The 23,219-nt window shown below is 41.1% G+C and overlaps 1 protein-coding gene across 2 annotated transcripts; it reads left to right on the top strand.

Annotated features, from left to right (window-relative positions):
* The first annotated feature begins 239 nt into the window (after positions 1 to 239).
* On the top strand, positions 240 to 21,634 carry MTCH2 (mitochondrial carrier 2). Of its 2 annotated transcripts, XM_040495158.1 has the most exons (13): positions 241 to 424; positions 2,745 to 2,829; positions 2,988 to 3,094; positions 8,781 to 8,807; positions 9,254 to 9,316; positions 11,658 to 11,715; positions 11,989 to 12,040; positions 12,582 to 12,641; positions 14,989 to 15,082; positions 16,131 to 16,178; positions 16,839 to 16,906; positions 18,193 to 18,268; positions 20,095 to 21,634. In XM_040495158.1, the coding sequence occupies exons 1-13, from the start codon at positions 338 to 340 to the stop codon at positions 20,179 to 20,181; spliced, it is 912 nt and encodes a 303-aa protein (XP_040351092.1). In that variant the 5' UTR covers positions 241 to 337; the 3' UTR covers positions 20,182 to 21,634. The 2 variants fall into 2 exon arrangements, with proteins under 2 accessions (XP_040351093.1, XP_040351092.1); XM_040495159.1 differs by lacking the exon at positions 8,781 to 8,807 and having other exon boundaries at positions 240 to 424.
* Positions 21,635 to 23,219: the final 1,585 nt, after the last annotated feature.

Consider the following 23,219-nt stretch of genomic DNA (forward strand, 5'->3'; position numbering starts at 1 on the left):
ACGCCCCACTGCCACGCCCATTCTTCTCCTTCCGAGGCTCCCAGCCTGCGCAAGCGCAAAAGAAACTGCCTTTCTTAGTGGAGGGCGCGGATCCCACTACAAAACGCATGCGGCCCTGGCCTGTAAGCCCCGCCCCGACCCCTGCGCTGGCTCGCGAGCGCCTGCCGTTTCTCCGGGCGGGGCGGTGGGCGGGGACTGGGCGGAGAGGCGCGCGCCGGTGCGTGCGTGTGTGCGCGCGCCGCGGGCGGGCCAGTGAAGCCGGCGGCCCTGGCACGTGATACGGGAGCGGCTTGGTCGCTTGGTGGCTTGATCTGTCTGTCCGTCCGCGGGTGTCATCATGGCGGACGCAGCCAGTCAGGTGCTCCTGGGCTCCGGCCTCACCATCCTGTCCCAGCCGCTCATGTACGTGAAGGTGCTCATCCAGGTATGAGTCGTCGCCATCCCTTTCCCCGCCCGGCGCCTTGTTTAGTCGCCGCTGCCCTCCGCGCTTGGCGATCGGCTCCAGCCTTCCCGGGCCTTCAGTCCCCTGAGATGCTGCTTTTTCCCTGCTGCCCCTTCCTTCCCCGCAGGGACAGCTTCCACTGCCCGCGCCTCTTCCACTGCCCATGGGCCTTCCCCAGGTCTCGCTTCCTTCCTGGGGAAGGCGGGGAGGCCCGATCCTTTCCCCGTAGCCAACTGCCGTCCTGCCCTGCCCGGTGGCTCCTCTGAACTTTGTTTTTTCATTCCTGAGGTTGATACTGGCCAGTTGCCACCAAGAGCTTCCCAACGCTCCCTGCATACCCCTCTGAAATTAGCATTCACCTCCTCCCCCGGCCCGAACGCAAGACATTAAATATATTAAAGACAAATTTGATATTAAAGGGGAGCCAACACTTGATTAGCGTTTTTTTTTCTTCTTTTTTCTTTGCTACTGTTACTCTTCTGAGATTTTAGCACCAGATACCCAGGTAAACACAAGGAGCTCATTCAGAAGTGAGAGGATTCACTGAGCTCACTGAGCGCTCTCCCAAGAGCAGCCCTTGTGACTCATGACAGTGGAAACCACATCTGTCTGAGCTTGGAATAGTTCAGATGAAAGAGTTGAAGCATATATGTTAGTTTCTAATCTACTGTGAAATAATCCTTAAGTGACATTTTACATTCGCAGGCAAGTAACCCAGGTTTTACCTGATGGTACACTATTTGATAGTGTTTTCAGTTGCCTTTCTAGAATTCCCTGTGATGGGCATGTCATTCATTTTTTTAAACTCTTGTTGAGAGTTGACATAATTATGTCATGCATTATTCCCTGATTAGAACCCCTGTCCTTGCCATCTACCTTTCTGTCAGAAACATGCAAGACCCTAAGGAGGGCCACATTTCTTACTATTGAGTTGATGCTACTCCATATTATGTGTCGCTTGGCTGACCCATGTGGATTCAGATTCCGTACATAAAAGGCTATTATAAAGTAAATTATTTTAACTAAGAACAAAGACTTTGATTGAAATGTGCTATGACATCTAAAACAGAATTGGCACATTTGTAGCTAAATAGTGTCTTGAGATGACATTTTGCAGTAAATCTGCTATGAGCTCAGTACTTCTTCAGGAGACAGTGTTTTTTTAGTGACGTCTAGAGCTCTTGTCTCAAAAATTTTAATATCCTCAGCCCTGATTACTTAACTTCTGTGTGTTGCCAAGTGTCTTTAAGGGTTTTGGTGAAATTTCCAAATACTCAGCTTTATTTATTTATTTTTTTTAGTTTATTTATTTATTTTGAGAGACAATGGGAGAGGAGCAGGGAAGGAGGGAGAGAGAGAGAGAGAGGGAGAATCCCCAGCAGACTCCGCACCGTCAGCATAGAGTCTGATGCGAGGCTGGAACCCGTGAACCACGAGATCATGACCTGAGCTGAAGTCAGATGCTTAGCTGACTGAGCCACCCAGGTGCCCATCGAATACTCAGTTTTAAAAATAGTTGTATGGTAGCGCTTTGAGGGAGCTCAGTCAGGAGTTAATTGAACAGGTTAAGAATCACGGCAATAACGAGTCAAAACCAAGTCCTATGGCATTCGTTCTCTCAACTTTCTCTTTAGCACTAAGAATGCTGAATATATTGTAGAAATAAAATGATAATCATTAACTCTAAAATGGTCTTCATTAGATTATTAATGACAATCAGCTTGTTTAACATGGATTTAGCTTATAATCATTTCCCACATGACTTATCCAACCGTATCTGCATTTGCCTTTTGAGTGTTTCATCTTGATAGCCAAATCCATAGTGGATACTGGCTTAGTCTTCTGTTTTGTCCAAATATAAAAAATGTGTTTGGAGAGCGTAGCTGGCTTAGTTGGTATAGCATGCAACTCTTGATCTCCCAGTTTTGAGTTTAAGCCCCACGCTGGGCATGGAGATTACTTTATTTAAAATGTGTTAGATTTTCTTTAGAAAATATTTTTGAGCCTCAGTAAACTGTAGCTTTCCTAACACAAAAGTTCCCTTACTCTGTTTTCAATTTGATACTAGTCCAGCTCAGCTACATGGCTTACTTTGTAGAATTTGAACCAAACAAAAGGAAGCTTGGAGTTCATTGAAACTAGTGTTATCAGTTGAGGGAATAAGAAACTGACAAGGATGATACTTCATCATTGCCTCGGAAAATGTATGCTGTATTTTAACTGAGGTTAAAAATTATAACTTTACAACCAAGGTATTTTGGGGAATATTGCTTAGTATTGATACATCCTATTGTTTTTAAAGGTGGGATATGAGCCTCTTCCTCCAACAATAGGACGAAATATTTTTGGGCGGCAAGTATGTCAGCTTCCTGGTCTGTTTTGTTATGGTAAGTGTTTTTGATTTATTTGGAATTGGAGGACATTGAGGATGATGATAGGTAGGCAGGAGGTATGGAAAGAAAACATGTAGAAAGCCTGTTGACATGAAATTTCTATGTAACTATTTCTTTCAGCTGGAATTTAAATCTCTGACTTGTGTTCTTAGCTCAGCACATCGCCAGCATTGACGGGAAGCGTGGGTTGTTCACAGGCTTAACTCCAAGACTGTGCTCAGGAGTCCTTGGGACCGTGGTCCATGGTAAAGTTTTACAGGTAAGAACATCAGTTCATCTTCCCAAAGATTTAGATTACCTTTTATGCAGTTTGTTCTACTGACCAAGAGCAGGGTTATTTTTGCTTTTTGTTTTTTTTAATAATTGTTTACTTTTGGGGGGAGAACACAAGTGAGGGAGGGACAGAGAGAGGCAGGTAGAGGATCCAAAGCAGGCTCTGTGCTGACAGGCTGACAGCAGTGAGCCCAATGCGGGGCTTGAACTCAAGAACAAGGAGATCATGACCTGAGCTGAAGTTGGATGCTCAACTGACTGAGCCACCCAGGTGCCCCAAGAGCAGTTTTAAAGATATATTTATGACCGTGATCTTTCTTCCTCTTGAAAACATTTTCTTCAAATATCCATTTTTTTTTCTTTTTAAAAATTTACTTATTTTTGAGAAAGAGAGAATGTATGCACAAGTGGGGGAGGGACAGAGAGAGGGGGGGGAGAGAGAGAGAGAGAGAGAGAGAGAGAGAGAGAGAGAGAGAGAGAATCCCAAGCAGGCTCGGAGCTGTCAGCTGAGCCAACGCAGGGATCCATCTCACAAACTGTGAGATCATGACCTGAGCCAGTGTCATGAGTCAGACACTTAACCGACTGAGCCACGCAGGTGCCCCCAAATACCCATTCTTTTTTTTTTTTTTTTAATTTTTTTTTTTAATGTTTATTTATTTTTGAGACAGAGAGAGGCAGAGCATGAACGGGGGAGGGTCAGAGAGAGAGGGAAACACAGAATCTGAAACAGGCTCCAGGCTCCGAGCAGTCAGCACAGAGCCTGATGCGGGGCTTGAACCCACAGACTGCGAGATCATGACCTGAGCCGAAGTCGGACGCTCAACCGACCGAGCCACCCAGGCGCCCCCAAATACCCATTCTTAATTCTTTCCTGGGACGCAAGGGGAATTTGTATAAAATGAAGCATTTGACTTTGATCTACACAACCTTCGTCCTGTGAATCAGTCATTCTGAGAAGAAAATGAATGCAATTATTCGATCTCCTGCATAGCTCATTTGATTTCTTTGAAGGAGGAAGGAGGCTGATTAAAACATACATATTTCTTTCTGAAGTTATTTTTTTCTTATCATTACTCCTAGTAAAATGTTTTCTGTTACAAACTTATTTTTTATGTATTTATGTTTAAAAGGTTTTTTTATTGATTTATATTTTAAAGTAAGCTGTGTGCCCAATGTGGGTCTTAAACTCACAACCCTGAGATCAGGAGTCGCATGCTCTACCTGTTGAGCCAGCCAAGTGCCCCACAAACTTATTTTCTTAAAAAACTTAGCAAGATAAACATAAAAGTCAGGATAGTGGTTATTTGTGGGAAGAGGGAAGGGAAAAGGGACCATGCATGACATTTGGGGGTAATGGAAATGATTTTCCTGACCTGGATCATGGCTATGTGGATATTTGTTGTGTGATTATTTATTCCATCATTTATATTTTGTGCACTGTTTCTGCAAATGTGTTAATGTTAAATAAATTTAAAAAAATTTTTTTAACCACCAAGGTCCATGTCAACTGCAGGGCTGTAGAAATTTTGGGGAAGTAGGGGAAGAGGTGAGAGGTGGAACTTTGGCTATCTGTATCTGAGGCATTTGATTTTAAGAAAGCCAGAGATCTGAAGTCTGACACTTAACCAGCTGAGCCACCCAGATGCCCCACTAACTGCTTATTTAAATAGTACTGGGCACAATCCTTCATTTACTTTTGTAGGCTTTCACATTACCCCAGTTCTAATGTTTTATCATCTGATGACCATGCCTTGATTTTGTTAGTTTCATGATCTAATTGGCTTCGATTTCATTTTTAAGTTTTTATTTAAATTCCAATTAGTTAACATACAGTGTAATATTAGTTTTGGGTGTACGGTGTAGTGATTCAACACTTCCTTAAATCGCCCTCTGCTTATCACAAGTGCCCCCCCTTAGTCCCCATCACCTATTTCACCCATCCCCCACCCCGCCCACCTCCCCTCTAGTATCTATCAGTGTGTTTTCTGTAAAGAGTCTGTTTCCTGGTTTGCCTCTTTTTTCTCCCCATGATCATTTTTTTTTTTAATGTTTTATTTATTTTTGAGAGAGAGAGACAGTATGAGCAGGGGAGGGGCAGAGAGAGAGAGAGAGAGGGAGACACAGGATCCGAAGCAGGCTCCAGGCTCTGAGCTGTTAGCACAGAACCCAGTGTGGGGCTTGAACTCGTGAACCATGAGTTCATGACCTGAGCTAAAGTCGGATGCTTAACCAACTGAGCCACCCAGGTGCCCCCATTTGTTTTGTTCCTTAAATTTCATGTATGAATGCTAATTGGCTTCAATTTTAAATTCTCTTCACCCTTCATTGATTTTTGAGTTGGAAAGGTTTTCAGTAGATTCCTCACATGGAAGCTGTTTCACCCTTTAGCCACTTTATTATTCTTTACACTTATTCTTTTGTTATGTTTTTAACAAAAACTTATTCTTTTGTTATGTTTTTAACTCCCATTGCGGGGCTTGAACTCATGACCCCAAGATGAAGAGTTATATGGTCTACCCACTGAGCCAGCCAGGCGCTCCACCTTATACTTATTCTTGTTGTCATGCCTGTGGGCTGAATGTGGAAAAGTGTGGGTAGCCCGTGGGTGAGAGTAATGGAGTCCTAATGGGCAGGTATTTTTGGTGGATTGATTACTAGTGTTTCATTCCCAGCCACACCCTCCCCCGTGCTCAGTGAAAGTATTGCCCTTACGCGAATGAGATTTACATATGGAAAGACAGCTGTCCTCTAGTGGGCTTCATGTGTAGACGTACTACTTGAGAACAAGGTCCTGTATGTTCCAGAAAGTAATAAACTCCCGGTAATTAGGTACCCTGAATATATGTTTCACATGTAGCCAAATGAAATATAACGGGATTGGTACTACATTTAGTATCAAAAGCAGTTCCATACAATCAGGAAGAGAGACCAGTTCAGGGTTGGTGAAACTGTTAGCCTTTTATAAGAAAGAGTTCTGTATATTTGAACCAAAATGAAATTAAATTCTGTTCAGAATAGTATAGAAAGGACAGGAGGAAATTTTTATTTTAAGTTTCTTTATTTTTGAGAAAGAGCAGAGGAAGGGCAGAGAGAAGGGGACAGAGAATCCCAAGTGGGCTCTTCCCTGACAGCAGAGAGCGGAACGCAGGGCTTGAACTCACAAACCGTGAGATCATGACCTGAGCCGAAGTCGGACACATAACTGACTGAGCCACCCAGGCGCCCCTAGAAATGAGTGAGAATTTTATTTTATTTATTTTTTTTTAATTTTTTTTTTAATGTTTATTTATTTTTGAGACAGAGACAGTGTGAACAGGGGAGGGGCAGAGAGAGAGAGAGAGACACAGAATCTGAAACAGGCTCCAGGCTCTGAGCTGTCAGCACAGAGCCCAATGCGGGGCTTGAACCCACGAACCGTGAGATCATGACCTGAGCCGAAGTCAGATGCTTAACTGACTGAGCCACCCAGGTGCCCCATGAGTGAGAATTTTAAAATACGCCTCAAACCATTAGAATTACTCTTAACTAAAGACTTGGAATTTGACCCGAAAACATCATATTGCTTAATCTTAACATTTACTCCCTTTCTTCTGATTTTTCTTTTAAATCTTTTTTTAATAGGAAGTATTGTCTGTTTTTTTAATCTGGTATAACTAGTGACTCAATTGTCTGCTTCTTTTATTTAATACCTAGCCCATCTTCTATTTCTGAAGTATCCCACAAATAATATTTCCTCTTCCAATCTAGTCTGAGCCTTGGCAGTGTTCAAGTTCTGTAAAAGAGAACAAAATCTTCTCTCGCCTGTTTTAGAAACAGTCAGGTACAAAAGGAAAAGTGAAACGATTTTAGCTATTCAGACTTGGCACCAATTCTCTGTTCTTTTGTGCAGTGAAGAAAAGAGCCTTGCCCTAATTTGATATTGGTACTACTTTCTTTTTTTTTAAGTGAGATAAAATTGGTACAAAACATATGTTTCAGGTGTACAAAATTATAATTCGACATCTGTGTCCATTACAGAGTGATCGTCTGGTTACCATCCATCACCATACATTTGACCCCATTTGCCCATTTCACTCATCTTCCATCCCCCTTCCCTTGTGGTAACCTGTTCTTCGTGTCTATGAATTGGTTTGGTTTGTTTGTTTAAATTCCACATGTGAGTGAAATGCAGTTTTTCTCTTTCTCTGTCTGACTTATTTCACTTAACTTAGTACCCTGAAGGTCCATCTGTGTCTCAAATGACAAGATTCATTCTTTTTTATGGCTGAGCAATATACTCCATTATGTACATATACCACAATTTCCTTATCCATTCATCCATCGATGGCCATTTAGGTTTTTATATCTTGGCTACTGTAAATAATGCTGCTATAAACGTCAGGGTGCGTATATCTTTTCAATTTAGTGTTCATATTCTTCAGATAATCCAGAAGTAAAATAGCTGGATTTATATGGTAGTTCTTTAAAAAAGTTTTTTTATTAACTAATCTCTATCCCTAACATGGGGCTTGAACTCACAACCCTGAGATCAAGAGTCTCATCCTCTACCAACTGAGCCGGCCAGGCACCCCCGATAGTTCTATTCTTAACTTTTTGAGGAGTGTCCATACTGTTGTCCACGGTGGCTGCCTTAGTTGACGTTCCCACCAACAGAATCAGGTCATTTTTCTCCACATCATCTCTAACACCTGTTATTTCTTTTTGTTGACAGCCAATATAACTGATGTGAGGTGGTATCTCATTGTGATTTTGGTTTGCATTTCCCTGCTGATGAGTGATGTTGAGAATCTTTTCATTTGCCTGTTGGCCATCTGTATATCTTGTGTGGAACAATGTATATTCATATTCTCTGCCCATTTTTTTTTTTAATTTTTTTTAACGTTTATTTATTTTTGAGACGGAGAGAGACAGAGCATGAACGGGGGAGGGTCAGAGAGAGGGAGACACAGAATCTGAAACAGGCTCCAGGCTCTGAGCTGTCAGCACAGAGCCCGACACGGGGCTGGAACTCACAGAGCGTGAGATCATGACCTGAGCCGAAGTCGGCCGCTTAACCGACTGAGCCACCCAGGCGCCCCGTCTGCCCATTTTTTAATTGGGTTGTTTGGTATTGGTTCTGCTTTTTCATGAAAAAGCCATGAGGCTTTTTCCATAACCTTAGGCCTAGGGTATGTTTATACCAGTTTATTTCTGCTAAACGTGTATGTTTAGTAAATAATGCCCTTGGGTTTCTGTTTTGGTTTGTTGTCCTGTTTCATTTATCTATCTATCTATCTATCTATTTATTTATTTATTTATTTACTTATTTATTTAAAAAAATTTTTTTTGAGTAGGCCCCTCACTGAGGCTTGAACTCACAACCCTGAGATCAAGACCTGAGCTGAGATTAAGAGTCAGATGATTAACTGACTGAGCCATCCAGGCACCCATTTCTTCTCTTACATGAGAGTTTTCATGAGCATTTGCCTGTTCCTCTAGCTGGCCAATATGTTAAACTTAGTAATAAGATATCTTAGAGACACTTACTTCCAACTGATAATAGAAATAGAAATTATTGGAGATATTCAACAACAAAAAAAAACCCAGAAACTGTTTTACTTTCATTTTATGTCCTCTCTCAATGACACTATGACAGCCCTAATCATCCTTTCTTTTCTTTTCCTTTGTAGCATTACCAGGAATGTGACAAGGTTGAGGTATGTTGGAGCCTATTTGTATGCATGGGTGGCCCATTTCCCTTGCAGATAATTATTGCTCTTTGGTCCTCTTTAGGAGAAGGGACAAGCAGTCAGTTTTCCTTTCATCTCAGTGAGCGTTGGTGTACAGAGTGGCCAGGTGTTGGAACAGTTTTATTTAAAACCATCAAGATAGGGGCACCTAGCTGGCTCATTTGGTGGAACATGTAACTCTTAACCTTGGGGCTGTAGGTTCAAGCCCCGTGTGGTATGTAGAGACTACTTAAAAAAAAAATCTTTAAAAAAATTAGAAACAGAAAGAGAGAAGGAAGGAAGGAAGGAAGGAAGGAAGGAAGGAAGGAAGGAAGGAAAAAGAAAAGAAAGAAAGAAAGAAAGAAAGAAAGAAAGAAAGAAAGAAAGAAAGAAAGAAAACCTTCAAGATATCTGTCTTTCGTATTGATTTCCAGGATTTAGGCCCTGGGAATGTACAAAAAGAAGTCACACCTTCCTTCGACCAAGTTATCAAAGAGGTAAGAGACAAATTATATCCTGTGCTATTTTCCAAAATCACAGTGTATGCAGTGTGGCATTTTGTGGAATTAGGATCATCAGGCCTGTGTGTTCAGCGTTTGTTCCAAATGAAATCAGACCTTCAATTTAATTTGGGCTTTTCTATATAGATATCATAAAAAAGAAAAAAAAAAAGCTATTTGGATTGCATGCATTTGAAGGAAACTAATTTTGTGGTCATCTCATCTTTAAAATTGAAGAGGTTGGGGCGCCTGGGTGGCGCAGTTGGTTAAGCGTCCGACTTCAGCCAGGTCACGATCTCGCGGTCCATGGGTTCGAGCCCCGCGTCAGGCTCTGGGCTGATGGCTCAGAGCCTGGAGCCTGTTTCCGATTCTGCATCGCCCTCTCTCTCTGCCCCTCCCCCGTTCATGCTCTGTCTCTCTCTGTCCCAAAAATAAAATAAACGTTGAAAAAAAAATTTAAAAAAAGAAATATATCTTATAAAAAAAAAATAAATAAAATTGAAGAGGTTTTCCTTGAAAGTTTTCTAATGGAGTTGTAAACATCTGGCACAGTGTTAAATTAGTGGCCAGGTCCTTTGTGAATTGGATATTATCCATCTCTCTGGAAAAGCATTTTTTTTTTTTAATGTTTATTTACATTTGAGAGAGAGTGTGAAGGGGGGCGGGGTGGGGGGGAGGCAGAGAGAGACAGAGACAGAATCTGAAGCAGGCTCCAGGCTCTGAGCTGTCAGCACAGAGCCTGATGTGGGGCTTATCATGACCTGAGCCAAAGTCCTCAATGGACTGAGCCACCCAGATGCCCCTCTATCCGTAAAAGTTTTTACAATGTTATTCTGACTTAGGGGATTGTTCCTCACACCCATTTTCCTGTTCCCATCTCCTGCCTTAGGAGTTTGTTTCATACCTGACTTAATATTTATGGCTTTCAAAAGTACTCTTTGATTTCTTAGTCTTCACATTGTCTAATTGTTTTTAGTGAGGTTGCAATTTTCTTGTAAATGCTGCTTTCTTTTTAAAAAAAATTTTTTTTAATGTTTATTTTTGAGAGACAGAGCGAGAGCAGAGGAGGGGCAGATAGAGAGGGAGACACAGAATCTAAAGCAGGCTCCAGGCTCTGAGCTGTCAGCACAGAGCCCAACGTGGGACTCAAACCCACAAACCGCGAGATCATGACCTGAGCTGAAGTCAGACGCTTAACTGACTGAGCCACCCAGGTGCCCTAAATGCTGCTTTCTAAAATATATATTCCAGGGTCACCTGGGTGGCTCTGTCAGTTGAACTTCCATCTCTTGATTTCAGCTCAGATCATGATCCCAGGGATCCCAGGGATTGAGCCCCATGTCAGGCTCTGTGCTGAGCATGAAGCCTGCTTGGGATTCATTCTCTCCCTCCCTCTCTCTCTGTCTCTCTCCCTCTCCCTCTCTCCCTTTCCACCCCTCTCACCAACCCCCCCCCCACTCTCCCTCCCTCTGCCTCTCCTCTCCTCCCACATGTACATGATCTCTCTCTTTCAAATAAATGGAAAAAATTAGTTTTAAATAATAAATAAAATATATATTCCAAAGCAAATCTTACTACAAGTGTAGCTATCAGATGAATCAACTTTGTTTCCATAAAGTTTCTACTTTTATTAAAAAATAGAGGAACATGTATTAATATACATTTTGTATTTTCTTAACTTCAGTTGGCCCATCCTGTCCCACAGGCTCTTCTCAGGATTACCATACCATGAGGGCTGTCTTAACTAAATAACTGAAGATAATGTTTAAATGCATAAACGAATGACCTGGTGTATTTACAACCTACCTCCAAGTATTGTAATTTAATTTTCTTTGCTACTTCTTTGCAGAGTCCTGGACAAGAAAGATAAACTAGGATAAATAGCATTTCTGAGATATTGCAGTTACATGGTTGTGGTGGAAAAACAAATCAGAGTTGTTGTGTTGGTACAGATTAACTAGAGCCTGACATTTGAATAATGTAGATATCAGAGTGTGAAATCACTCACAGTGAGAAAGTGACTTCAAAATCTAAAACACAGGCCTCACAGTTTTCTTCTAGCTTGGTTACCATTTGCTAGTGACCCTCCCTGTCTTTTTGCCTTTTTTTTGTCCCCCAATCTGTAAAATCGAGAAGATAACCGAAATCTGCTTTGCACATCAGTTTTGAGAAGTAACCCCAACAGAACGTTGAAATCCAGGACTAAGCGGTCTGAGATGATGACAGTGTGTTACAGTATCACGTTCAGGGCAGGAGGGCCCTGTCGCCCACATTACTTCTCACAGGAATTTGAATGTCATTTATTTAGATCTCAGAAGTGTGTGTTGATTGTTTCTAGACAACTCGAGAGATGATGGCTCGTTCTGCTGCTACCCTCATCACACATCCCTTCCACGGTATGTTTGCACTTGGTAACTGAAATCTGATTTGTGACCTTACTTTTTAGAGCATGATCTCTCCTCTCCAACTGCTTAGACAGATTGATGTGGGAGTTCACTTAAGTGCCTTGCCTGTGTGTTTTTGTTTTTTGTTTGCTTACTTGCTTTGGCATTTATCCAGTTTACCCAGAGAGCAAAGTGTCTTTAGGTGGAAAAAACTTTTTTTCTTTTTCAGGGCTATCAAAATTTATGTCGACGTAGTTTTAAAAATCTTTTCTCTGTGTTCTGCAGTGATCACTCTGAGATCTATGGTACAGTTCATCGGCAGAGAATCCAAGTACTGGTAAGTGTTTTTATTTCCAAGGATTCAAGGAGATCAGTTGAAGTGCTTTACATTTTTTTTTTTAATCTTTATTTATTTTTGAGAGAGAGAGAGACAAAGTGCGAGCAGGGGAGGAACAGAGAGAGAGAGAGACACAGAATCCAAAGCAGGCTGCAGGCTCCAGGCTCTGAGCTATCAAAAGTGCTTTCCATTTTTATGGTGCCTTAGATATATCATTTTGATCAAGTTGATACATCATTTGATATGCACACACACAGAAAAGGGAAAATAGAAGAAAATGGCCTGGGCACGTTTAAGAAGCTACCCAAGATCTCAGAGTAAGCTGCAGAGACACTAAAGCCAAAATTCACCCTGACTCCATGTAACTAGGTAGTAATATCTCCACACCTGTCCCAAATTCAACTGTCTTTACAGAGTGAGGGTGGCAGAAAAGGGGGTGGGATATAAATTTGACCTTGTCAAAAGTGATAATTGAACGTTTTCTTTAGTAGCTCCAAAATAATCTTCATGTATTTTTGCCTTTCCATCTTCTGTACGTTAGTGGACTTTATGACTCCATAGTAACCATCTATCGTGAGGAAGGCATCCTAGGATTTTTTGCGTGAGTAAATTGTTGATTTGTGTGTGATTATTTGTGGGAGTGGAAAGCTTTAATGAAAATAAGGACATGACTGTTTAATCCCTGGAGAAAATGTACTCTCTGGGTTTACTTCATGTTAAACTCTATTAAGGTCCCTCTGACTTAAATTCTCTTGTAAAGATCCCAAACTTTTACTTCCAGACATCTAAAACACTGGAAATTAGAGGGTTTTGTTTTTTGTTTGGGGGATTTTTTCATTTTGTTTTAACAAATAAATTTATTCCAAGTTTCTACCTTTATAATAAGTTCCTAATGATGTACAGTTGATAAACTAGGGAAACTTAATTTTTGAAAAATGGGAGAATTACCTAACATGTATCTTCCTTATCCTGTGAGTAACATGTTTTTGCAAGGCTATATCCGTTCCCTTGAATTTCCTTTAGAAGAACTTAGACTACTACTGTCATTCTTCTGTTAACAACAGAAACTGTAAATGGTCCTTTTTCATTTTCAGAGGGTTTCCATGTCACTGATTTTATTTGAGCATCCTAGTCTGGGAGAGGGGCGCCTGACTGCCTCAGGTGGTGGAGCACACGACTCTTGAGTTCAAGGTTGTGAGTTCCAAGCCCCACGTTGGGCACGGAGCCTACTTTAAAGAAAAAAAAAAAAAGTAAAACCAAACAAATCGCCTGGGAGATAGGCAGGTAGTTACTATTATTCTCATTATAGAGGTGAAAAAAAGTTGATGCTCTGGGAATTTCATTTGCTGCCGGTCACGTAGCTAATAGGTAGTGGAAGTGGCATTTGAACCCCAGTCTTCAGTCTGTGGGGTAATGTTCATCCCGCAATTGCATACTGCCTCACCTAGGTCACCCAGGCGCTGGGAATGTGTTTTTTGATATCCCTCAAAAAGATGGCCCTCTGGGCCATTCTTGTTTTGTTTTGTGATTTTGTAGCCATTTTTAGCCCTGTCAAATTTAAGTATCAAATACCTTAGCCAAAATTATATGTATTTTTAAAATTATTATTCATTTATTATGATTTACATGTTTTTTATTCCTAATCACTTATTATGCATTCTTTTTTATTATTTTTTTTAACATTTATTTATTTTTGAGACAGAGAGAGACAGAGCATGAAGGGGGAGGGTCAGAGGGAGAGGGAGACAATCTGAAGCAGGCTCCAGGCTCTGAACTGTCAGCACAGAACCCGACGCGGGGCTCAAACTCATGGACCACAAGATCATGACCTGAGCTGAAGTCGGACGCTTAACCGACTGAGCCACCCAGGCGCCCATACATTCTTTTTTTTTTTTTTTTTAATTATATCCAAATTAGTTAGCAAATCCAATGATTTCAGGAGTAGATTCCTTAGTGCCCCCTCCCACAACCCCTCCAGTAACCCTCAGTTTGTTCTCCATATTTATGAGTCTCTTCTGTTTTGTCCCCCTCCCTGTTTTTGTATTATTTTTGTTTCCCTTCCCTTCTGTTCATCTGTTTTGTCTCTTAAAGTCCTCATATGAGTGAAGTCATATGATTTTTGTCTTTCTCTAATTTCACTTAGCATAATACCCTCCAGTTCCATCCACATACTTGCAAATGGCAAGATTTCATTCTTTTTGATTGCCGAGTAATACTCCATTGTATATATATCCCACATCTTCTTTATCCATTCATCCATCGATGGACATTTGGGCTCTTTCCATACTTTGGCTATTGTTGTTAGTGCTGCTATAAACATTAGGGTGCATGTGTCCCTTCGAAACAGCACACCTGTATTCTTTGGATAAATACCTAGTAGTGCAATTGCTGGGTCGTAGGGGAGTTCTATTTTTAGTTTCTTGAGGAACCTCCAAACTGTTTTCCAGAGTGGCTGCAGCAGCTTGCATTCCCAAGCCAAAACTATATTTAAGTCTCTTATCTGAAGCAGGCACATTTTTGTCCCCTCTTGCTTGTAGTTATTGATAGTAAGATGAACCATTGGCCAGAGCTCCAGGATGTATAGCTGGTCTGCATTTGAAAAATGGAAATTGGGTTGCTTGGGTGGCTCAATCCATTAAGTGTCTCAGTCTTGATCTCAGCTCAGGTCTTAATCTCAGGGTCGTGAGTTCAAGCCCTGTGTTGGGCTCCATGCCCAGCGTGGAGACTCCTTTAAAAAAAAAAGGGAAAATGGGAAAGTCATTAGAGATTAGCCTCTAATATAGTTACATTACGTAGAATGAACTAGTTAGGACTAGATTCTGGCGGTCAGTGTCTTTTCAGTTCTCTAGAAGACTTTAAAATCTGTCTTTGAGAAGTGTTTGTATTGAGTGGATTATCTTTTTACTGATCACATTTTTTGGCTCTTATTTTTATTGTTTTTCATGTAGGGGTCTTATTCCTCGCCTCCTAGGTGACATCATTTCTTTGTGGCTCTGTAACTCACTGGCCTACCTCGTCAATACCTATGCACTGGACAGTGGGGTAGGTTGTGATCTTGATGAGATGTGCTGGTGCTGACTTTATTGTTTTCACTGGGCAGCTTGGGTAGCTTTAAAGTAAGGTGGTGGGTCACCTGGCTGGCTTAGTCTGTACAGCATGTGACTTGGGGTTTTGAATTCAAGCCTCACATTTGGCATGGAGCCTGCTTAAAAAAAAAAAAAGAAAAGAAAAGATAAAGTAAGGTGGCACTTTATTATGTGCCAGACTCATCATTATATAGCTAAACCTTATCAGTCAACTTTTCAAAGGCTGATGGAATGACCTATGCTATTTACCATGAAAAGATGCACCTAAAAAGTCCTTAGGGTATGGCTGAGTCAGCCTAAGAAATCTAGCCCTGTCTCTGTGCTGCAAGGAGATCACATCTGTATTGGTACATAATTTTGGAGGGCAGTGCAAAGCAGGACAGTTTTATAGCATATTAATGGTGTTTCATCTAATCTGAAGTGTTAATGGGACTCCTGGTTTGGGCTTTTTAGAAACCTCAGCCTGGGAAGTTTTGAGAATTAGTCTTTCCTGGAAGCTGCGGGCCTCTTTGTGCACAGGCAGCCCCATAGCATAGTGGGAAATAGAACACACACAGAGGGAGGACTGAATCCACGCTGTCCACTTCTAGAGTACGGAGACTTGTCTCTGCAGCATCTGGTGCACAGCTGGATGTATGTAGAGGTAATGACTTGTCCCTCAGGTGTACCACAAATGTAGTTTCCAGGGATTGGATTTCTAGAACATCAGAAAAGGTTACTTTTTTTTTCTTTTTTTTTTTTAAATCCTGGGTCTATCACATTTGTTCCTAAGCCATTGTAGTCTAATGCAAATTTGTCTCTTAATGTTGAATGAAGTTGATGATTTAGTTCACTGCCTTTTTATGGTCACAATCAGTATTTTATGTTTTCATCTCAAAATTAATTTTTAGGCTGTCAAAGAAACTAAAAATTTAGAGATCGAATATATTGATATGAGTGGGGACAATTAGCTGTTAGCATCATCTTAATTTTCTCATTCTGAAAAGGCTTTATTCCTGTTTTAGGTTTCCACCATGAGTGAAATGAAGAGTTATTCCCAAGCTGTCACAGGAGTGAGTTTTTTAAAACCCCCTTAACCTTCTAGTTGTGTTTTGTTTCCTTTTCAATTTCATCTGGGTCGTGTCATCACAGATGTCTCACAGGAATGTCTCTCAAGTTCATTAATGTTTCTCAGAGGTGAGAATGACCCAGGGTCCCCTTGTCACAGGAGTGGCATTAACAAGCCCACATGGTTTGGTCTATGCCACCGTGCCCCCAAGTCTCAGGCCTGCTGCTCGCGGCACCCCACTGATCCTGTACCAGACAACTTCACCCTCTTGAGTCTGTGGAGTTTTCCAGTAGTTGACTTCTGAAGTAACTTCCATCATTTTTGGAAGGACCTCATGTTTTCTTACTTTCTTCAGGGGTGTTTTGAAATGCTTCATTGTATTTGATTGCATTTACTTTTTCTCTTAAATAATGTAATTCAGTTTTATTTGAAGGAGGACTCTGTCACGGTACGAGATGCCTTCTGGCCTTTTGTTAAAGTGTTGGATGTATCGGTATGTTAAGAGGAGGAAGCATCTCCAGGCTCAAAAATGTGAGCTACTGAGAAAGCAAAGCTAGTGGTGGAGCGTTGCCCACAGTGGCGCTAGGGCTTTAAGGGAGAGGAAGGAAGAGAATAAAGATTCAGAATGACCTAATAACTTAGCTGTCTTTTTACCACTTCACAGTTTTTTGCCAGTATGTTGACCTATCCCTTTGTGCTTGTCTCTAATCTTATGGCTGTCAACAACTGTGGGTAAGTGCCCTGCATTTCTTATTCTAGTAGTTGGCTGCCTGTATGCCTGCCTGGCAGAGCAGTCCAGGGAGAAATTTGGGGAGGAAAAGTACAGTTGATGCCGTTACTAGATTTCCTAAATCTTTTCCCTGAATGCCCCATGTACCAGCGGTGGCATCAATGTATGTTTGATTATAAGCAGCCGTCTCATATCCTCTGTTAGAATATCTCTCAAGTACTTACAGATAATATTCCCTTCCCTGTAGTTTAGGTCCTTTTCTGAAAAGGTGGGATTGTGATCAAATGACTCTATTTCTATATCTTTCCTTTATTTGAAGTCTTTATCTTCCTTTTAATGAAACTTACAAAGGATATGTCAGGGGTTGAGTGGCAGCTTGTCGGGGCTTCATGGAGAAAGTAAGTTTCTCTCCTAGGGACTTCATGGAAAAAGGAAGTTTTAAAGAAAGAAAAGTAGGAGATTTGGTCCATAGAAAGTTTCTTTATTTTTTTTCATGGGAAGTTTTTTAACCTTTCACTGTGTTGATTGAGAAGGAGGGATGGGGGTACGGTGGTGGACACCACCGATTTCCAGCTTCTGGACGCCGAGTAACGACCGCATTGGGCAGGAGTTTTGCCTCTTTCTTTAAGTCAGGACAGTTCCAGTGCAGTGCCTGGCGCCATATGCCGTTAGACGTGTCACTGTTTTCAAACAAGGTATCAAATAGATAGCTGTGTGGAGATTCGAGCATAGTTATCATACTTCCTGTCATGTCACATTCTGGTTGTTTTGTGCCCAGTAGGGCCCCTGCCACATCTTAACCCAGAGCGTAGTAAAAGAGTGAGTTGAGGGTATTACTGTCCCTGACAGATTTTTAGGGAGGAAGAGATTACGGGTTATATCTGAGTAAAGTATGTAGTCACCACTGTTTAGATTCATTGCCATATTTAGGCTCTGTTGAACATCACTTAGCTTTTAAGTCTCCTTTCCCTGCTTATAACTGCTGTGTTCTAGAATTATATTTGTTCACAAATTAAAAACCCAGATGTTTTAGAAAATGCCTAATTGGTTGACGTTTCTGTTTCCTTGCTGTTTCAAAACCTAAATATGAGGGAGGAAAATCCTTTTGGGATGCTTGCTCTTTTTTCCCTTTCTGAATATTTGTTTCATTAGAGCTAAAATTGTCTCTTGGGGAACTTTCTAGGTAAGAGAGTATTTTGACAAAGATTTATTGAACTCTTGAGAGAACGCTTTGTAAATGTTAATTTGAATAGGTAATCTTTTTTTTTTTTTTTTCCTCCTGTTTCAGGCTTGCTGGTGGATGCCCTCCCTACTCCCCAATATATACTTCCTGGATAGATTGCTGGTGCATGCTGCAGAAGGAGGTACTAGTGTCTTTCTCTCTCTCTCCTTCCATCCCTCCCTCCCTTCCTCATCACCCCTCCTCTCTATTTTCTTTTATTTTGTTTTTGTTTGTTTTCTTAAATAACGTCTCTGGAATCCCAGGTTAATTTTTGTAGCTTACCCTTTAACTACCAATTAATGCACCCTTTCCAGTGTTCCATGGATATGCTCCAGCATAGTCAAAAAATGTGCTGCTGAGAAGTCATCAGGAGGGGTAATGAGGAATTGAGAATCTCTGGATGTGACCTGGAAGCCATTTGAGCGATCACATTCAAATTACAAGTAGGGTCCAGGTAGACAGTTATCCTGGTGGTTAAAATGATGGCCTCGATTTCAGATTATTTTTTTCCAACCTCATCTTTTTTCTTGTAACTTCCCACAATCTCCTTATATATTCAGGTGTTTTCCTACAGTAGAGAGGAAACTGAGAAACAAGAAGCTGTTTGTTTTACGACATTATTTGTCACAGTGATGTTGATGGAGCTGGCCTCTTACTTCTGGAGTGTTTTTAGAGAATGATTTTGTTCAGACTCCAGTTTCTGGGTTTGTTATTGTGAGGTGTGTCATATGCAACCACAGGTCTCAATCAGTCTGGCCAAAGCTTTATTAGGAACCAAAATGGGTGGCTGTGTGCTGAATGTAACACGGGATCACTTCTAATGGCCATCAGTTTAAAGCTGTTTTTAAGCGGGAAGCACTTTTTAGAGGATTGTAGAAGATAGCGTATGAGGAAGCTCTTTGTTGCATTTTGTTATGGGACTTGTAATGCGTGTGAGAAAGGCCTTTGTTCACAGAGCTCAGCCTAAACTATGAATGAAAAAGGCTTAAGTGCTACTGTAGCTGCCTTTTTGCCCAGTGTGCAAGCCCAGCAAGCCCTGTGTGAATCCAGGCTAGAACACGAACGATTGCCATACACACCTAACATGAACGTTCTGGGTTCCATTCTGAGTCTTACACTCTCTATTGGGCAGTCTCTTATCGTGGTCCCCATTTAAAGGAAAGATGGCCTTTCTTTCCCTGCTTTCTAACTAACCCCCTGCTGTCGGAAGAAAGCAGATAGAAAATGTATTAGGGTATCAGACACCTTGTCGAGGGAGCAGTCAGTCCCAGAAGTGCTTAGGACAAGAGCAGCAATCTTGATGGGGTATTTGCTATATATCAGGCATCGTGCTGAGAGCCTGTATCAGCTCGTGCAACTCTCAAAATAACCATATGAGGAGGATGCATAGGTACCATTCTTTATCATCCCACTTCCCATCTGAAGAAACTGGGACTTTGAACCATTAAATAACACTAATTATATAACCCAAGGTTATAGAGTCTGTATTTGTGAGAGCGGGATCTGTGTGCAGCCAGTCTAACTTGAGTCTAGTCACTTAAGCTCCTAAGGTTATTGCTTTAATTGTAACATTTTAGAAGTACTTCATAGAGACCTGACCATTCCATTAAAAAGTAAATAAAATCTAGCACTTGGCGAGTGGTAGGACTGTCTCCGCACTTTGTATGTACTGACTCATTTGATAACCCAGCCGGCAAGTGGCAGAGCCAGAATCCAAACTGGGAATTCTGTCGAAATAAGTCAGAAATTCTTGCCTTACCCGCATGGCAAAACTGTAAGTTAGTTCCACGAAAGCTCGGCTTGAGTCAGTGCACGTTGCTGCTCTGTACAGTGATAGCCCAGTCTTTCCTGGCCATTTTAGTCACGTCTCCAAAAACGTGTCCAGTTGGATCTCTCTGCTGATTTGGACTGGCTGACCTCATGTTCACACTAGACTTTATTTGTTTTTATTTTATTTTTTTTTTCCAGGGAAATATGAGCCGAGGAAATAGCTTGTTTTTCCGGAAGGTCCCCTTTGGGAAGACTTATTGTTGTGACCTGAGAATGTTAATTTGAAGATGTGGGGCAGGGACAGTGACATTTCTATAGTCCCAGATGCACAGAATTATGGGAGAGAACATTGATTTCTATACAGTGTGGCGCGCTTTTTTAATAATCAATCTTGGGAAAATGGAGGTGTTTGGTGTCTGCCTTTTTTGTTCTTTTTCCCAGCACTACGTAATTTACCACTGAGAGTTCCCCTTAGTTACTATCCTGAAATGGGATGTTTGTGCCTCAGATTCCTTACTTAGAAAACAAAAGTTGCATTTTCCTAAAGGTATAGGCAGGTGGTCATGTGACTTGAGTCTTAATTTTAAGGCTTTTAAAATGTAGAGTACATTCTCAAGAAAGAAATAGTTCTATAAAACTTAAGAAGTTTAATAAGGTAAACTATATGGGAGGTTATGCATACCTTTTCTTTAGCAGACCCTAAAACCTCAGCATCCACCAGAATCTGCCTCTCATTATCTGCTTCTAAGCACATTTGATTCACCCTCTCATTCTTCAAAAAAAAAGACCATTGCTAAATTACCTTGGAAAATCTCTACAGGGGTATCCACTCCTTCAGTTTCTTATTGCAAAGTAATAAATTGTTGCCAACAACAAAAGGGAAAATTACAGAGAACAAACAAGATTTGGAAAGGAAGCATAATGGCTTCTTTCCCCCCTCCAAAGAAATTCTTATCATATAAAATATGAAAAGCAAATACAGCAGCGGTAGCCCCCCCTTTTTTTTCAGTAGCCCCCTTTCTTAGAAGTCTTTGCGGAAGTCCCTAAATTATTTTCATTGTATATAATTTTTCTATGTGATTATAATCTTATAATATTTTCTTCAGTCTTTAATTTTGTTTCTTTTTTGTTGTTGCCGAAGGTGAGTAGTTTACTTTTCATTCCTAATGATGCCCTTGGAAAGTGTACTTATAACTCCTTATCTGATAACGCAGACTTAAGTCCGCAGGGTTCTTAGGATGTTGACCATCTCGCATGTCATACCCTCAGTTAAGCATGTTAACATTTATAGGAGGAAAAACATCACTTTAGAAGGAAATAATTTCAACTCAAGCATAAAGCTCCTATTTACTCAGGCCTTTTTAAAGCAGGTTAAAATGCTCTAAAAAATGAGAAAGCATATGGTTTCACTACTTAAGTAATCCACTGGATGTTGCCAAATGAGCAAGCACTTAATTTGCTGCTCCTCAGACTTCTCTATCAAAAGAGCAGCGCCCATAATATTAGTGTGAGCATGTAGGGGTGTCCTCCCTCCCTCAGGGTTTAGGAATACAGCCTGAAGTTCATGAGTAGCCTACCTTGAAATGTCTTTGATGTCTCTTACTTTGTTGCAAGAAGTAATGTAAATTTTATATTCTATTCAATATTATATGCATTTGTTTTAATATGAAAGTGTTTTTGCATTACCCACTCCCCCCTCCCCAAAAAATCTTCAGTAAAGATGATCTAGGAAAATGTGCCATGTTTATTATCCTGTGGCTTCTGTGCTCATAATACCTGCCTGTTTCTAGTCGAGCAGCTTATTGGACTCTAAGAACCAGTCTGCCACCAGAGGGCGCCAAGGCTTCGGTTTTGCCTATGCAAGTTGGGCCGTGAAAAATTTTAGGAAAGCCTGGGAGTGCTCAAAGTGCTGTCCCATCAGTTAGTCTAACTGCATCCAAGGTATAGCTACAATAAGGGTACTATACCAGTGGTCCTCCATAATATTATATAAGCTGTTAACATAATGAAACATCTATAGAGTTTATTCAGGAGTTAGTTAAATGCGTGTAGGTATTCTTAAGATACACCTGCAAGAAATAATGAACTGACTCATACGTGTAAATAGTACAAACCTAGATAAAGATCATCTAGTAAGCTGCACCTGTGAAACTGGGCAAGTGGTTTGGCTTGGCAAGTGCTGAGCTAAGTTCCCAGGAAATATTCCCCCAGGGGGTGTGATGGTCATTGAAGCAAAGAATCTGGGATTTTCTGCAACTTTTGGAGTGGCTGTATAAACTGCAGAGTATAAGAGCAACCTTAGGGTGAAAGAAACTAACCGTAGCTCTCCATTCCAACTTCTTACTGATACCTAAGCATAACCTCGGCATTGCCTCTAATTTTCTACTCTAGGAATACCTTCCTTTCCCTCTCCTCATTGAGATTTTCCCCGTACGGTGAGATTCCATCCCAGTGCCATCTCTCTGTGAAGTCTCTCAGTCTCTCAGCCCTCCCAACCAGATGAGGTCTGCCTTCAAACTCCTCTGCCCCAGGGCTTGTAATTACAGTACAGACTAGTCTGACAAAATGGAAACTGCATCTGTTACTTACTTCTAAGTTCAAGGCTTACAGAGCAGTGGCATTACTTCTCTCTGATTTGAAAATATGTGAAGAAAAAGAAAAATCCTCTTTAGCCCCTTAAAGCAGGCCCACTAAAACATCAGCCTTGCTGGGCTTTATAGAAAAACTAGCCTTTCACCTAGCAGTACATGCAGTTGGTCAGTTTGAGGTCCTGTGGCAGGTTAAGGGAGCAAGAAGAGAGAACGAGTATTGGGAAGTCGTGACTGTCAGGCCTGTCATGTAAGTTTTCATTCTCAGAGTCTTTGGTAGAATAAGTATCCCCACTTTAGAAATAAAATGAGAAAGAAAATTTAGAAATAAAATTAGTAACTCACTCAAAATTACATAGGTAAATCTGAGTTAGATTCAGATCTGAGTCTTTAAGTCCAAGCTGTGTTTTCTGCTTCACGAAGGCTATGAAATGCTGAGAAAACCAAAGAACATGCCTCCCACAGAGTGAAGTGTAGAAAGGTCTTGCCTCTGCAGAATGACAAATATGAGAAACAATCAAAAATAGAAATGATCGCTATTACTTTCCCAACCATTACAAAAGTTTATGTAGATGGAAAGCTGAGTTACCGTACAGTCAGCTTTCCTAGGAGTACCATCAGTCCGTGTATGTGGCCTCCTACTATCTTTGGAGAGTAACATCTCTGGAAAGTGATTTACGTGTCAGCTCCTCTGATGGATTCTTCTAGAATATCCCAGCATATTGAATGGGTTCA

The sequence above is a fragment of the Herpailurus yagouaroundi genome, unplaced genomic scaffold, assembly GCF_014898765.1.
Source record: "Herpailurus yagouaroundi ecotype Mexico unplaced genomic scaffold, PumYag 187, whole genome shotgun sequence".
NCBI lineage: Eukaryota > Metazoa > Chordata > Mammalia > Carnivora > Felidae > Herpailurus > Herpailurus yagouaroundi.